Below are 15864 nucleotides of genomic sequence, written 5' to 3' on the forward strand. Positions count from 1 at the left end.
AGGATTGTGCTCTTCGGGTAAGAGCTTTTATAAAAATTAGCTGTTGTTATGAAGGACAATAATAATCATAATCTGTGTTTTGTTCAGGTTATAATAAGCCATTGGTTGAAAATGAAAAATGCTACTGCTTAGCAAATATTACTGAATGTTTTCCCTCCCATTGATACTGTCTCTTCCCTGCCCTAGACTTCATTCACTTTATCTTGGGCGACGTACCTGTTAGCAAAGCACCCGGAAGTGCAGCACTCCGTCTATAAAGAGATAGTCAATAACTTGGGGAAAGATAAAATCCCTGATGCACATGACGTCCCCAACTTACCAATGATCAGAGCCGTTCTCAAAGAAACTTTGAGGTAAGTGCAGAAAAACTAAGTTGACCATTAAACGTGTTTGTTCCTTTCTTGTTGTTTTGCGTCTTTGTTTTAGCTAAATTGCAATTGTGTTTTTAACACCCCCCATTTATTATTTGTATTAGGATATGTCTCACTATTCTCTGTAGTTTTAAATAGTGATTTATGGTTGCATCTCAATGCACATTTATAAAAGCAAGCAATGTTGAATTCAATTGGACTTTTTGCTGACTAAGCAGGCTTTGAATTGGGCTGTAGGTTTGCTACATTACAGAGTTCCTTTGGAGTTATATATTTGGAGTACTGTGCCAGTAGGTTCAAAAACTTGCTCCACTTGCAGCTTCACAAAGTTACAAAGTTGCCATAGTTTAAACTAAGTGATTTTTACATAATGTGCTCTTGTTTCAAGAGTCTGTTTGCATACTCCTCTCCTGTTCCCTATGATATGCAACAAGACAAGATTGGGAACTTCTACTCTATCTTTTCAACAAACCACTGTCTCCCTTATGTCTGAATGCAGGAAACTGTGGTATGTTCTAAGTGTGATTACCGGTAGTTAAAACAAACCAGTTTTAAACTAGTTTTTAAACTAGTTTGCTAGCCAATCACGTTTAGAAAAAAACCATACCGTAGCTTCCCAAAATTCAGATGTAATGGAAATGGTGGCTTTCTGTTTCTTGTGCATGGAGAGAAAACATATGAGCCTGAGGCTTATGCAGGCTCATGAATGCAACAGGAAACCATGGGTTCCCACTTCACCTGAATAAAATCTAGTCAGCTGCCTCAATGAAGATTACAAGGAAGGTATGGTGGAGAAAGACACTTTTTTAGTTAGTAAAGATAGTTGGTTGTATACTGTCTTCGAAGATAGACTTGTATGGCTAATAGTTATTGATAGACTATTCTCAATGAAGTTGGATAATTCTTTTTGAAAGACAGCTTATGCTAGTAACCAACATAGGATCAAGTGGCAATAGTGGACAAGTAAGATACAAAACTAACAAACAAGCATTTCTTAATTTGATTATGTTTTGCATGAGATGGAACTCCTCTCATGTTTTTCTGATCAGTTTGTGGTTTGTGAACAGAATAAAATAATTTTGTAAAATTCTCGCATACCTTCTCTAACAGCACAATCAGATGCACATTTACTTAGAAGTAAGTTCTATGGTGTTCAGTAGAGATTACTCCCTAGTAGGTGTGTTTAGGATTATAGCTGCTGTAATAATAATAATAATAATAATAATAATAATAATAATACTCCATCTCCTTCAGTATTTTAGACTGCCATCCTATGCACTAACCCCACTGAATATAGTGGGGTTTACTTATGCATAAACATGTCTAATTTTATATGGCATATTGCTCTTTTCTATATTTTCTCCAGCTTGACATTACTCTTACTGAGATTGGGTGAGATGACTGCATCATGGATTTTTAAAATGGCATTATGATACTTCCATTGAAGTGCAGTCCCTTTTCTAATATTGAGTTTATCTTCTTCATTGCTGTAGGACCCTGAGTTTTCTATGATACACCCAAGATCCTGTATGGTTTTAGCCAATCTAGATTCTATATATGAAACTAGGAATGTTTATCATTTTACTTCCATTGAATTTCATCTGTTACCCAATCACTTAGTTTGTGATAATAGTAGTTGCTGCTGTTGTTGCTGCTGTAGTTGCTGTTAGCATTAGTAGTGGTGTAGTATTACTTTATTACATTTACTTGGTGCTTACTACAAATTGACGTACAATTATAAAAGCAAATATAATACAAAATTTCAAATACATAAAAAGAACACTAATTAACTAAAAGCAACTGTCCATCCCCCTCTTTACTACTTTTTATCAGCCATGAAGGCCATGGGTTAAGAGCACATGGGGTTGTCCACACCAATCCACACACCTTGTTCATGTTCTCAAGCCATACCAACTGAAGCTCATCTGAAACAACAGAACCAGATAATGTTCTAAACACCTCTTGAGATTCACCTGCTATAATAGTGAAATCAATATCTTGGTGGATGCAGGCAACCCTATTCTCAAAATGCTTTGCAAACAAATTATAATGGGCCACCATTGGTTCCACCAACTTCTTAGAGTCAGAGTATAAAATGTCCTGCAGTATCTGGAAAAGGTCTACTGGATATAATAGTCCTGACTTCACTGCCACTGAGTAGGCTTAATAATGAGCCCTTATTTGGGTTCTAGTTTGGCTGCATTCAGTTGGAGGTTTCCTCTGTCTGTGTTCAAGTCATGTCCCAGCTTATATCATTGTCCTAAGCTCTGGTATATACCAAGGAGTCAGGCTGTATAAAGTGGGAGAGGGCATTGGGGTGTGTGTGATTGTGTCAATAGCCTGGGTCACCTGTTTATTCCACAGATCAAGGAGGACATGACAGGAGCACCAATCATATCAGCCAGAAAATACCCCAGAGCTGTCGGGAAATTAGTTGCATCCATGAGTCTCCAATAAGTTATAATAGTTCCCCTGCTTTTGCAGAGGTGAAAAGCTGCTGAAAGCCAAAATCTCAGGAGGAAGTGATCTGAGCATGACAAGCAACTGATTTTTACAACCCCTCATTTTCAAATCATCCTCTTTCTGCCCAGTCAGGAAGACTAGATCCGGAATATGGCCTTGCTACAGGCATGGGTGCGATGACATGCCCAACATGAGTTTAGAGCTCTTCACAATCTTTTTAAGATTTTGCCATCCTAAATAAATTGGTACTTTCTATGAACTTGGCTGCCTCACTGTTCAATTTGTTAAGAGGCATCAGTCTTGAAGCAGACTCCCTGTTTACTTGGCTACATTGTAAAAAAATAAAATAAAAAATGTTTATTCTTACCTTGTACTTCCAACAATTTAGCTAGTATTGGGGCCCTGTTCTATTATCCAATTAATGCTATTTTTATATAAAAAAGGTGCCATTGTTGAAGGCCTTTGTCAAAACCTTGTTAAAAATCAAAATACACAGTGTTTACTCACTGAATTCCTCTTATCTTCCCATTTGTGGACACCTTCAAATAATTCTAAAGAAATATAACATTACAGGCATTGAATATCTAATTTACACTTGTTTGTAGGTTATATCCAGTGTTACCAGGAAACGGTAGAATAACCCAGAAAGATATGGTTGTTGGAGGATACTTGATACCTAAAGGGGTGAGTTGTACAATGGCTTTGTGAAAGGAGTGGGGAAGGATGAAATCACAGATTTACTCTGTAGATACGTGAAACTGCCTTTGCTAAGAAATAAGCTATTTTGTGAAAGTCTGGTTTAATTTTAGGCATGTTCAGAGATGTTATTCAGGATCCCAAGCTCCTTTTCTTTTGCTGTGAGACCCAGATTTCCTTTGTAAAAACAAACAAACACAAAACTTCTTAAAAACAGAAGAAAATTCATTTGCTTACTGGACATCTGGGCACAGCCATACACCTTTTTGAATTTTCAGAGCCATCTATACACATGAATTAGAACATGCAAATTTATGTTGTGAGCATGTGCAGTGAGTACTTAAAGCACCTAGGAACACCCCTGGCCATGTGAGGTCATTAGCTTAAAACATAGGTGCCCAAAACATTCTAAAATTATACTGTATGGTATTTTTGACCTATTTGAGTGTAGGAACTGGTATCTTGAAATTGTACTTTTTGTATAATTACATGTCATTCTGCTCTCCACTGATAAAAGTTGGGTAAAACAGTGATATAAAGAATGGGAACAGGAGCTAGCTGATAGAGGACTTTTACCTTGTGGGTAATATGTATCAGGGGACATGGTACATGAGATGAGCTGCTTCAGTATTCCCCTTTGCCATGCTGTTGAATGGAGAAATTACTGGACATAAGAAGACTGGTGAACCATTCATTCTGACCACCCTTGGCCCACTTTCTTCCACAGTGCTGGTTGCTTTCACCCCCACCCCACTTGAATGGTATGCCAAAAGCAGGGTAAAGGTAAATGACCTGTGACAGTTAGGTCGAGTCGTGGACGACTCTGGTGTTGCGGCGCTCATCTCGCTTTACTGGCTGAGGTGAGGGAGCCGGCGTCCGTCCGCAGACAGCTTCCAGGTCATGTGGCCAGCATGACTAAGCTGCTTCTAGCGAAGCCAGAGCAGCGCACAGAAACACTGTTTACCTTCCCGCCGGAGCAGTACCTATTTATCTACTTGCATTTTAACGTGCTTTCGAACTGCTAGGTTGGCAGGAGCTGGCCCTGGGAGCGAACAACGGGAGCTCACCTCTTTGCAGGGGTTTGATCAGCAAGTCCAAGAGGCTCAGTGGTTTAGACCACAGCGCCACCCACATCCCAAAAGCAGGGTAGTGGTTTTTAAAAATGGATTTTGCCTTGAAGCTGCATTTGAGTCATGCATCCAACAACCCTCCCAATAAAAGTAGTTGATAATGCTGATGCAACTAACTGAAGCATCAAACACCTGGTTTTCTTTTATGTGAGAGGATGTCAAATTTAGTGTGGTGTGCTCCTTGAAGGGAACCACTTATTTGAGATTGCTTGGAGACACACACATAGTTATTTTGAGACACGCTCATGAAGCACACTAGTTACTTAAGGTAGACCTAATGAGCCACACTTTTTTTTTTCTAGGAGGAAGAATCTAGAGAGCATGGCAGCTTTTTGTGAAGTTAAAGAAGTATAGTTTTTAATGCAAACTTTTTATAAATGGATCAGTTCTGTTTTGTCAGATTTAGGCTGAAATCCTATACATATCGGTCAGCCGGTTTTATTGAACTTGGTGGGACTCACTTCTGAGTACACGTATATAGGGTTGCACTCTTAGCATCTTAACTTGTCCAATTTTTTAAAAAACTTTTAAAGCAATTGTATTGATCCTTGTGAATAATCTGAATTTATATTAAATGGCATAAAATGTATACAGTATTTAGGAAACTATAAGTAGTTCATTAACAGGCATTTTGGGGAATTATATATAAATATATGTTCATTTGTTTCATTAGACCCAGCTGGCACTCTGTCATTATGCTACATCATATCAGGAAGAGAATTTCCCATTAGCAAATGAGTTCCAGCCTGAGCGCTGGCTAAGGAAAAGCAATATGGACAGAGTGGATAATTTTGGTTCCATCCCCTTTGGTTATGGTATACGTAGTTGTATAGGAAAAAGAGTTGCTGAGCTTGAAATTCACCTTGCACTAATACAGGTAAGCAGGCTACTAAAGCACATCTCCTTGCTATATAAAATGTTTAAAATATGTGTGGTTTTGTATTTCAGAAATGCAGATTAATTCTCTGAACCAGCAATAGCTTTCTTTTCAGTGCGACTGCTTACATGTTTAAAGTTTAGCATATGTATAATTTTTTGCAAGGATTGGGGTCTATAAATGCAATGCCAATAAGTAACTTAGTTTGCAATCCTGTACCCTTTTACATGGGAGCAAGCCCCATCAAACTTAATAGGATTTACTTCTGAGTAGACACATAGTGGTTCACACTGTTAGACCCAATCCTCAAAGTACTCCACAGGTGCAAGTCACATGGGCCATTTGGCTGTAAGTGCCAGTATTGTTGAACTCAAAGTAAAAAAAGGCTATATATTTATGGTCCTAAGAGTGATTTGTAATAGCAAATAAGCTAGCTTTCCCAATTCTTAATTTGAATCATATAATGAAATCATTCACTTATCCAGTATATAATTTCTGATATTGTCCTTCCCCTAAGGCAGGGGTAAGGAACATGATCTAACTAGCAAACCAGATCCTGGCTGCCTCAACCCCATGTCAGTCATTTTGACAGGTTGGCAGGACCTTCAGACATAAAGCAGAACAAAAAATATTTTGTGGGTGTGGCTCAAACTGCAGCCACAGAGGAAGACCCTTTGCATGAATAGCTTCAATTCAAAATAGTCATGCAAATATATTTGGCTTTATACCAAGCCCCACTTTGGGGCTTGCTGTAAGTGTCAATCAGTTGATCAGCACTTATAGGTTAGTTGATCAGCACTTATAGGTTATCAGGTTATTCTAATTTTTATTATATCCCACCTTTTTTGGATAGGCATCAGCTATGCCATGGATTTCCCCACCATGCACTCCATACCACAGCTGATCTCAGCAGCCTTCCTATAAGTGCCAATCAGCTGTTTGGGGCCTATAGCAAGCTGGCTTTGGGCAGATAGTGGCTGTGCTAGGGAGTTCCCCCATAGCACAATCTTACAGTCCAATCCTGCAGTTGCCTATTGAGAAATAAACCACACTCTGCTTAGTGGGACTTACTGCTAGTGTGCATACTAATGTAGCCTTGTATTGAAATAAATCCAAAGCATGTTTACTCAGAAGTAAGCCCTGCTCAGTTCCATGGCATTTACTCTCAGGTACACACAGGACTGCAGCCTTAGTTCAGTCTTTGGACCTTCCAAAAACAACTGTTCACTGAGTGTTTATGAAAAACTCTTCCACTCTGTCCTGGCACACAAGGCTCTGAAGACTACAGCAAAGGGCCTAATAATTGGGCCCTTTCAGTAGCAGCTTATTTTCATACCCAGTGAAAAGGGGTTCTAGGGGTGAAAGCTGTTCAGAAGGCACACCATCTGATCCAATTACTCTGAGAAAGTCTCACTGTAGTAGTGTGCCCCAGAACTGTCAGTGCTCCACTTCAAGTGGACACCACATGGGGTCTCTGTAGTGCCCTAGGGTATTCTACCTGGATCAATGCCTCACCCCTCTGGTAGTTTGAGAATTTGAGTCGCCAATCAAACTGATTAGCAGTAGTTTCAAAGGAGAGAGCATACTTACACAATTCATAAATAAATTGCAGAACTTACTGCTACAAGAGGTGGTGATGATGACCATTGGATGAGAGAGCATTTTACAAAATAGGTATTCACAGAGAACAGCTGTTAGCCATAACAGGTAAATGGAAGCACGTGTTAAAGGGCAATGGATGCCAGTAGCTAGGCAATGAACAGTTTGAGATGGCTGCTTCACAAAAACACCTCTCTTGCCACTGTTGGGAATCAATAAGGCTCTTTCTGGATTCTGTCACAATGTAGGCTGTTAGGACTATCAACATTCTTGTTGCCTTTCTCATATCCAGTTTTTATTAATTCTAGTGTTCTGTTTTTCTCTCCTTCAAGCTGCTTCAAAATTTTGAAATAAAAATTTCTCCAAAAACTAAAACAACTTATGCCAAAACCCATGGACTATTGACTCCTGCAAACTCCATCAATGTGAAATTTGCTGACAGGAACTGGTAGCAGGACCTTCCGGAAGCTCCTCAGCCTGACCTCTGACTGAAAGGTGCATGATGGGATTCCTGTAATCAAGCTTTATGTGCCTCCCTAGAGGTTTATCGTTCTCCTGCTAAACAATTATATATGTTCATGCAAAACATCCTGCAAGTACAAATTAGAACCATTCCTCTTTATGCTGGGAATCCAGTTTGAGAGATATGGTAAAGGCAGCAGTTGTACCAGTTCAGTGTCATAGTCTTTAAGCCATTACCTTTGAGAAGAACTGAGATGTCCTCTGCAAAATTCTAGTAAATGATAGCCAAAATAGTAATCACTTTGTCACCTCTTCCAGCTGGGTTCCTATGACTAGGCCTGTGATAAAAAGGCAGCAATCTGTGATAGTTGATTATGAGATAACTGGTAACAGATTTACATCCTCAGGATATCTGCAATTATAACATGCATAAGATATAAACTCATTCTTAAAGATAAGTGTGACTGACTGCAGGAAAAACACTGATTAGTAATGTTTGTTTGTTTGCTCTCTTCGGTATCTTTTTAGGAACTCCCACTTTGACTTTGGTTAACTTTTTGATAGTTTTTGTGTATTAACTATAATGTACGAAAAAACTAGGATAATATTTTGAAATATGGAGACATTTTAAAGAAAATTATTAAACTTATAGGCAAACTTATAGATTCCAATGTTTGATTTTTATTCCATAAAAGCTTTTTAGAATAATATACAAAAGGAATATAAAATTTATGTAAATTTAAGCCAACAAGTCACAGAAATGGCAAAAAAAATTTTTATATCTGTCATTTTAAATTTTTTTTACAGTTATTACAAATATAGCTTTCATTTTAAATAAAAGCTTTACTTTAGTATCTTGGCATTTTTTTGTAATTGCACATTGTATTATCCTGCTTTTACATAAAACTTTATTATTTGTGTGGGCTACTGCCCTCTCTAGGACAGATAGATAAATTACATGGTGTTTATGTACTTGAAAAATGTGCACTTTGTAGTTGCTCATATAAGCAAGTTGCATAGCTAGTGGCAACCAGACAAGTTTATGTTTGAAACAGGATGGGAGGACAGCAATCTGACCGTTATGCAGAAAGCATTATTAAAGCAATTACTGTGTAGTGAAACCATTTTATACCTGCAGCTAAATGGTTGCGAGTAAGATTGAATAAGGATATGTACAAAATGGATGAAAGTTATTCACTTTGAAACATTTACATTAGATATTTCATTAGTTACTACCTTGACATTTACTAATCTCAGCTTCACATTAATTTTCCAAATGTGAATCTGTCCAACTATCTTGTGAAGCCCTTTCTCCATCTCTGGAGAAGTTCAGCAGAGAATCAAAACTTGTGTGCTCTCAATATTTAGGCTTGCTTTTGGCAAACTCTGAGAACTTGGTTATGTGGGGATCAAATAACTGATTCTCAGCTTGAATTCTTTATGGTACAGTAATTTGGACTGTTGCATTAGCTGTTATCAAAAGTCATAATATGTTTTTATGGTAATCTTTTGTAAGTTAACTTTTCATATGATATAAAAATAAAGAGAAACATTTTAATAGTTTTCTATCATTAATAAATACTTTTAGTTACTTTGATCATTCTCCCTACTTGTCCCTTAGCCATAATAAAGTAATTATATATCAGCCCTGGATTTTGTCTGAAATTGTTGCACTTGTCAGCAGCTTTAAAAACAAAAGACATCATAGGGCTATTCTGCCTCATGCCAGCAATCCAAACACATTTATTACAGCATAAGCTTTGTTGCCTACAGTCTATACCAGGCATCCCCAAACTTCGGCCCTCCAGATGTTTTGGACTACATTTCCCATCTTCCTCGACCACTGGTTCTGTTAGCTAGGGATCATGGGAGTTGTAGGCCAAAACATCTGGAGGGCCGCAGTTTGGGGATGCCTGGTCTATACAGTCTACTTCATCAGATTCAGAAAAGCTCTTCATAATAAATCATTCCCTCATGCCTGGGCTCTGAGATCTTCTCTAGGTCCCGCCTCCCTCAGCGGCATGCTTGGTGGGGACTCGAGAGAGGGCCTTCCCGGTGGTGGCTGCTCCCACACTTTGGAACTCCTTTCCTAGAGAACTTAGACTGGCTCCCTCCTTGCTGTTCTTCCACCAGCATCTGAAGACCTTTCTATTCCAACAGGCCTTTGAGAACTATTATTGCCTGTGGTTTTTAATGGGTCTTCTAATATTATTTGAATTTTATTGATGTCTAATTACGACCCAGGTGGCGCTGTGGGTTAAACCACAGAGCCTAGGGCTTGCTGATCAGAAGGTTGGCGGTTCAAATCCCTGCGGCGGAGTGAGCTCCCATTGCTCAGTCCCAGCTCCAGCCAACCTAGCAGTTCGAAAGCATGTCAAACTGCAAGTAGATAAATAGGTACCAATCTGGCGGGAAGGTAAACGGCGTTTCCATGCGCTGCTCTGGTTCCTCCATAAGCAGCTTTGTCATGCTGGCCAGATGACCCAGAAGCTGTACGCCGGCTCCCTCGGCCAATAATGCGAGATGAGCGCCGCAACCCCAGAGTCGGTCACGACTGGACCTAATGGTCAGGGGTCCCTTTACCTTTACTAATGACATTTTAATAATAAATAGTTATGTATTTTTAGCTTGTTCTAGTTAAAGCCACCATGAGTCCTGGACTGGGGAAAAGGCAGGTTAATGGTGGTGGTAGTAGTAGTAGTAGTACCAGTAGCAGTCTTTAAGGTGTAAGAAGACTTTTTGTTTATGCTGCAACAAGCTGACACCCCCCCCCCCCCAGATTTGCTTTTACTTTCTGACTGACCTAAAGCCCACTTGTTCAGGTATTAGTCAAGGGACAAATGTGAGAGTCCTCAAAAGAAGGAAATACGTAGCCAGGTGGCATGGAAGATCCTGAAATCAACAGGGCAAAGATGCCCTGCACATAATTTCAAGTTTTTTTATATTAAAAAATGAATGCAGAGACACATTGCCTGGGGCTGCATACTTGCCTCTTGCTGTATCAGACGCTATTAAGGGTAGGTGCTATGAATTGAAATTTATGCCAATCAGCCCCTGGAGCACATCCTAACCATATTCTTTGGCTCTAGAATTCATTCATACTGCACATGCTAGTATGGCCCAATGCTACAATATCATAATTGCATCAATAGAATTTATTCTCTGTTTTTCAAACTACCACCCATCCGTTATGTGCTGTAGAAAAATTAGTGCAGTGACTTCAGTGCCCTTGATATTTTCCTTTCCCAACCCTCTTGCTTCAATCCAGGAAAAGTTAATTGGGTTTACATGCTGTTTCAATGGAACTTAAAGCATGACAAGTTATTTCTGGACCGAACCCATATTTTGTATTATCTGGTTTATCTCCAGGATTATCCTGTGAAAAGTTTGTTCTGGGTTGGTCAGGTTGACTCCGAGTCAGAATGTCCCCCCACCCCCATCCTTCGCTGACAGAGTGAGTTTATTTCCAACTCTCACATTCCCAAGTTAAGAAGAGCCTAGTTTGCAGCTTTGGGAGAAGGCCTGACCTATGTGCCGAGTCTAAGCACTGCTGGCATTCACTAGCAGACAGATATTATCCCCAGAAAAATGATACTGTGCAGTACTTATGTAATCTGTCCACTATCTATCAAAGTGAAGAGGATAAGATGCTATTATTGAACTTGCAGAGTACATTCAGAAAGCCAAGTTTGAGTTCCTTTTAAGTTCTGCTTGTTTCTACCCATATATTTTCTTGTTGTTGCTGTTTTCATTATTTTAATTTATTTAGCACTGTTCTGCCTTAAACAAATGCTTCTTTTTCACCAATAATCACAATATGTTGGTTTTACTAGACCATTTTTTTGTTCTGCCTTAAACAAATGCTTCTTTTTCACCAATAATCACAATATGTTGGTTTTACTAGACCATTTTTGGGTCTCATTATGCTTTGTTGCAGGCTAGTTCCTGTTCAGTTTCCCCCCTCCACATTTCCTTTAAAAAGTAGAGGATAGAGAGAGGAATATAAATCACCCTTCTTACTGCTTAGGAGCAGTATAATTCATAATGTTATCGGAGGTGTTATTGAAATGCATACTAGGTAGTTGAAGAGGAACAACTAACTGTGAAAAAGAAGTGAGGATAAATCCCTACACCTCTTGACCAACCAAGACGGTTTCACATTATCATGCTCCAAGCATCTCATTTAGCCCAAAGTTTTTCCTTTATTTGTGCTGTCTTCACCATACTGTGAACATGTATTGTGGGCCCACCTCTGCAAAATGGCAGACTTTCTCATGGCTCACAAGGTGGTGGTGGTGGTGGGATCAATTGAAAGCCACCTGCAAGTAAATATAAAATAAATAAAATAAAAAATTCCACATCTCTCCTGCATGTTTGAAATTCAGCAAGCTGACAGAGTGATTTCAAGCCATCCCTCTGCAAACAGGAGATTACCCAGCACAGGGCAGTTTTCAGAAGGGAGAGATTTGAAAGTGCAGGTGTGGTGTACTGTCTATACTTTCAAAGGCTGGTTCATTTCAATCCACATCTTCAAAGAAGAAAGGGCATATTGAGTAGGTTTCCTACCATCTTGATCCATACCTTCAAAGTTCACCAGGTGAAATTCAGCAAGGGGCCAGGACTGACCCATTGGCCATAGGTCCCCCACCCCCGGTTTAAAACATTTCTGTCAACCAAAAGCACCACAAATCAGCAAGAAAGAGAACCATCATCACCTGTAATGATTGATGTATAAAGTGAACGGATGAGCAAATTAAAGCTCACTTAGTCTTGCTGTGTTGTTATCTTTGCCAGGTATCTATAAATCCAGATAAAAAGTCAAATGTGGCTACTGGGAATCCCAGAAACTGGCATAGATTTTAATTTGAAACAGTACTGATTAAATCGCACCATTGCAGTTCATAAGTACGTATGGAAAACTGAATGGACTGAAATCTCGCAGCAACTTTAGGATCCTCCATTGTGGTGGCTGCATTAGGTCTGCCTGTTTGTGCCCTTGATTACTTTCCGGGCATGATACTTTTGTCATTTGCTATGCACAAAATGATGAAGCATGTGCCCAGGTGAATTTCCCAGCTTCTACTGTAGTTCATTTGTGGTTTCCTCCCTTTTCTCTTGCTTTCTTGTTGGGTAACAGTTGCACAGCCTGGTTGTGGCAGTTATTTTCAGGACTTGACACGAGTCCTATTCTTGTATAGTATGAATTTTTATTTGCCCAACTGGAAAAAGGTGTATTTAACAAAATTCTGCTCCTGGGCTATGAGTGCAGTTGAAAAATAAATGTGTATCAATGTGCAATGAAGCACTTATATTCTGTGAGCAATTCAATTGCCTGAATCAAATCAAAGACATTTTGCTGTATAGAACCAAAACACCACCAGATGGTGCTATTATTTTTTTCCAATAGTCTGTCTATATTGACTTTCATATCTATTCCAGCAGGGTGGTGGATGAGATGGGGGGGATGCTTACTTTGAAATAAAAGCTTGAAAACCTGGCTCAAATTGTTCAGAAAGTTTCATTTAGAAAGTCCTGAGAAACTAGATTTATTGACTGGTTGAAGAAATCTACCAAAATTTTCTCAAATAACTGCTTCCTGCTATGGGGGTGATGGAAGGGGAGGGAGGCATACAGTGACTTGATCTGTTATCAAGATTGTTCATTCCTTGCCAGTCATAAACAGGACATCTCAAGTACCAGTATTCCTTGAGATGAAAAATAACAATAAATACCTGTCTGATTCCCACCTATCAAAACACTTAGAAAACTCAAGGCTGGTGGAAGTTGGTCATAATGAAGTGACTCTTGGTTTTGTAGGAGCAGACAACACTCATTTTGATGTTAAAGAAGTAAGCTTTGACATCTGTACCAACCCAACACTGTTCAGATGTTTCAGGAGTGTGCTGACTTGGTTTTCCTCTCACACATACTGAACCGGTCCCACCCGTAAAATAATTTGAAGTGTGTAGGTTATTTATCTCAAAGGCAATAGTGAATGCTACAATGTACAGCTGCAACAGTGAACACATGTCAATGAATGAAAAAGAGGGCGGTGGGGGTGGGGGTGTTCACACACACCATCCACCAGGCTGTTCAGATCCACCAGGATGTTCAAATCATACACAAGGATACATTTTTCAAAGAAGCAGATATTTCCAGCTTGGAAATAGAGTAATTTGGGATGGAAGCCACATGGGATTACGTTTCACACATTCAGGATTCTTATGAACTGGTTCACTCTGGATGTGAAATTCATCCACACTGTGGATGCTATGAAAAATGTTTCTGTCACGTGAATTGCAGTGCAGACAACTGTGTCAATGTCAATGCAAATATCTTTGATGAAATGAATAGTGTGTGCTTTCCTCCTCCCCCCCTCCTCCTCCATCATTGAATTTATATATCTCCCTATACCCGGAGGTCTCTGGGCAGTTCACAGAACAAAATAAAAATATAAAAGCACAAAATATATAATCAAAATGAAAGCAACAACCCCAACAACCCAATAGCCCCCCCCAAAAAAAACACATTTTAAAATAGCATAGGAAGTAAATCAGGCCACCTAGGACTGGTTAAAAAGGAACATTTGGGGGGGGGGGCTGGTGCCTAAAGGTTTATAATGAAGGTGCCAGGCAAACTTCCCTGGGGAGAGCATTCCACAGACAGGGAGCCACTGCAGAGAAGTTAGTTATCTGATGTCACACTGGTATCTGGAGATTAAGTGCTTTGAAGCCAAGATTTAATATACTGTGTGGGGCTTTCCATGAGTCCTGTGTAGTGCTTTAAACTGCCCAGCCAAAACCTGCTTTCCCTTGCCAATGCAAAACTGGGAATGCACATTGAGACATTGGCAGCCACATCTCTACCTCCTCAAACCTGGCATGATATGATGTGCTCTGTAGAGAATTGCCATACTTAAGTTTGTGTTGCACCTGCAATACATGCTAGTGTAAATAAGAATCTGTAGACTGGTAAGCTTTTCAGGTCAGATCAATGTACAGTGGTGCCTCACTAGACGAATTTAATTCGTTCCACGGGTCTATTCTTATAACGAAAAATTTGTCTAGCGAATCCCATAGGAATGCATTGAATTTTTTTTTAAAAAAAATTGCCCATAGGAACGCATTAATTGAATTTCAATGCATTCCTATGGGAAACCGTGATTCGCTAGACGAATTTTTCGTAAAACGAATTTGTCTAGCGAGGCAACCTCCGCTAGAAAAATCCTTTCTTTAAGCGAAAATTTTGTCTTACGGGGCATTTGCACCACTGTATTTGTACAGCCTTGCAGAGCTGATACCTCTTGAGGTCAAGCAAAACAAAATACCTTTCCATGACTATTGTAGCCTATGCAAACAATATTCTTGCAGAGCACATTATATATTTTTTCAAAGTTTAGATAATAGAATTACAGTGGCAAATATAGGAAAGGATTTACCAATTCATCCTTGTCAGCACTAAAGGACTTTTTCCTTTTAGCATACAAGGAATGTTAAATTATCTGTAGCTGTGATCACTGCCTGGAAGAGGCTAATTAACTTTTGGCAGAATCTAGAGTCTGATGATGATGATCTTATGCAGCCTCATTCTTTGACTGCCTTTTGCTATCTTAATCTTATAAGTCTCTTGTTTGGTTAGACCCTGAAGTTAAGCTTCCTTATGGCAACAGTTTGTTTGTCAGAGAACTCTTCTCTAAGAACTTTGTTATCAGTTCTTCACTTGATTTTGAAAATGCCACAAGATTAGCTCACATTGTAGCATCCTTTTCTGATCAGGCTGCCAGCTGCTAACCTGGAGACAATGCTACCAGTAGTAGCTATATGTATACGGTATAAGAGTTGGCTAGGATGCAGAAAGGAAATAGTCCTGCCATTTCATTGATCTCTTTGCCCATTCATTCTTCCCGGATTGGTCAAAAGTGCCTTTGCACTTTAGGAAGCTCTAAGGGGCTAATACATAAGTTTGCTTTGTTAGGTAGCTAATGCTTTCCTAACAATGTGTAGTCATTTCTGGAAGCAGATACAGTAGTCTCCTCAATAATGTCAGGCTGTTAAAGCATGAAAACTCTAAGCTAGTAGGCCAAAGACAAACACCAGATATCACCTAGGTTTTGCCTTATCAATGTGTCACTTGATTGACCCCATACAATAATTATCTCAGGAATGCAGCTGGCTAGGCAGCCCTGGAAGATAAAAGACCATTTACGCATCCCAAATTCATCCCAGAAACTTCCTGGGAGCAGTTACCGGTATGCCATTGGTTGGGC

The 15864-nt window shown here is 39.4% G+C and overlaps 1 protein-coding gene across 5 annotated transcripts in view; it reads left to right on the plus strand.

Annotated features, from left to right (window-relative positions):
• Positions 1-15125, plus strand: part of LOC118091379 (cytochrome P450 27C1) — a 29869-nt gene extending 14744 nt beyond the window's left edge. For 4 of the 5 annotated variants that reach the window (XM_035128335.2, XM_035128344.2, XM_035128353.2 and 1 more), the window contains 4 exons: positions 187-353; positions 3440-3518; positions 5334-5537; positions 7469-15125. In XM_035128335.2, the coding sequence (XP_034984226.1) occupies positions 187-353; positions 3440-3518; positions 5334-5537; positions 7469-7588 (570 nt within the window). In that variant the 3' untranslated portion in view covers positions 7589-15125. The remainder of the gene's footprint in view (positions 1-186; positions 354-3439; positions 3519-5333; positions 5538-7468) is intronic. The other variant, XM_035128316.2, reaches the window with a different exon arrangement.
• Positions 15126-15864: the final 739 nt, after the last annotated feature.

This window comes from Zootoca vivipara, chromosome 1 (genome assembly GCF_963506605.1).
Source record: "Zootoca vivipara chromosome 1, rZooViv1.1, whole genome shotgun sequence".
Classification (NCBI taxonomy): domain Eukaryota; kingdom Metazoa; phylum Chordata; class Lepidosauria; order Squamata; family Lacertidae; genus Zootoca; species Zootoca vivipara.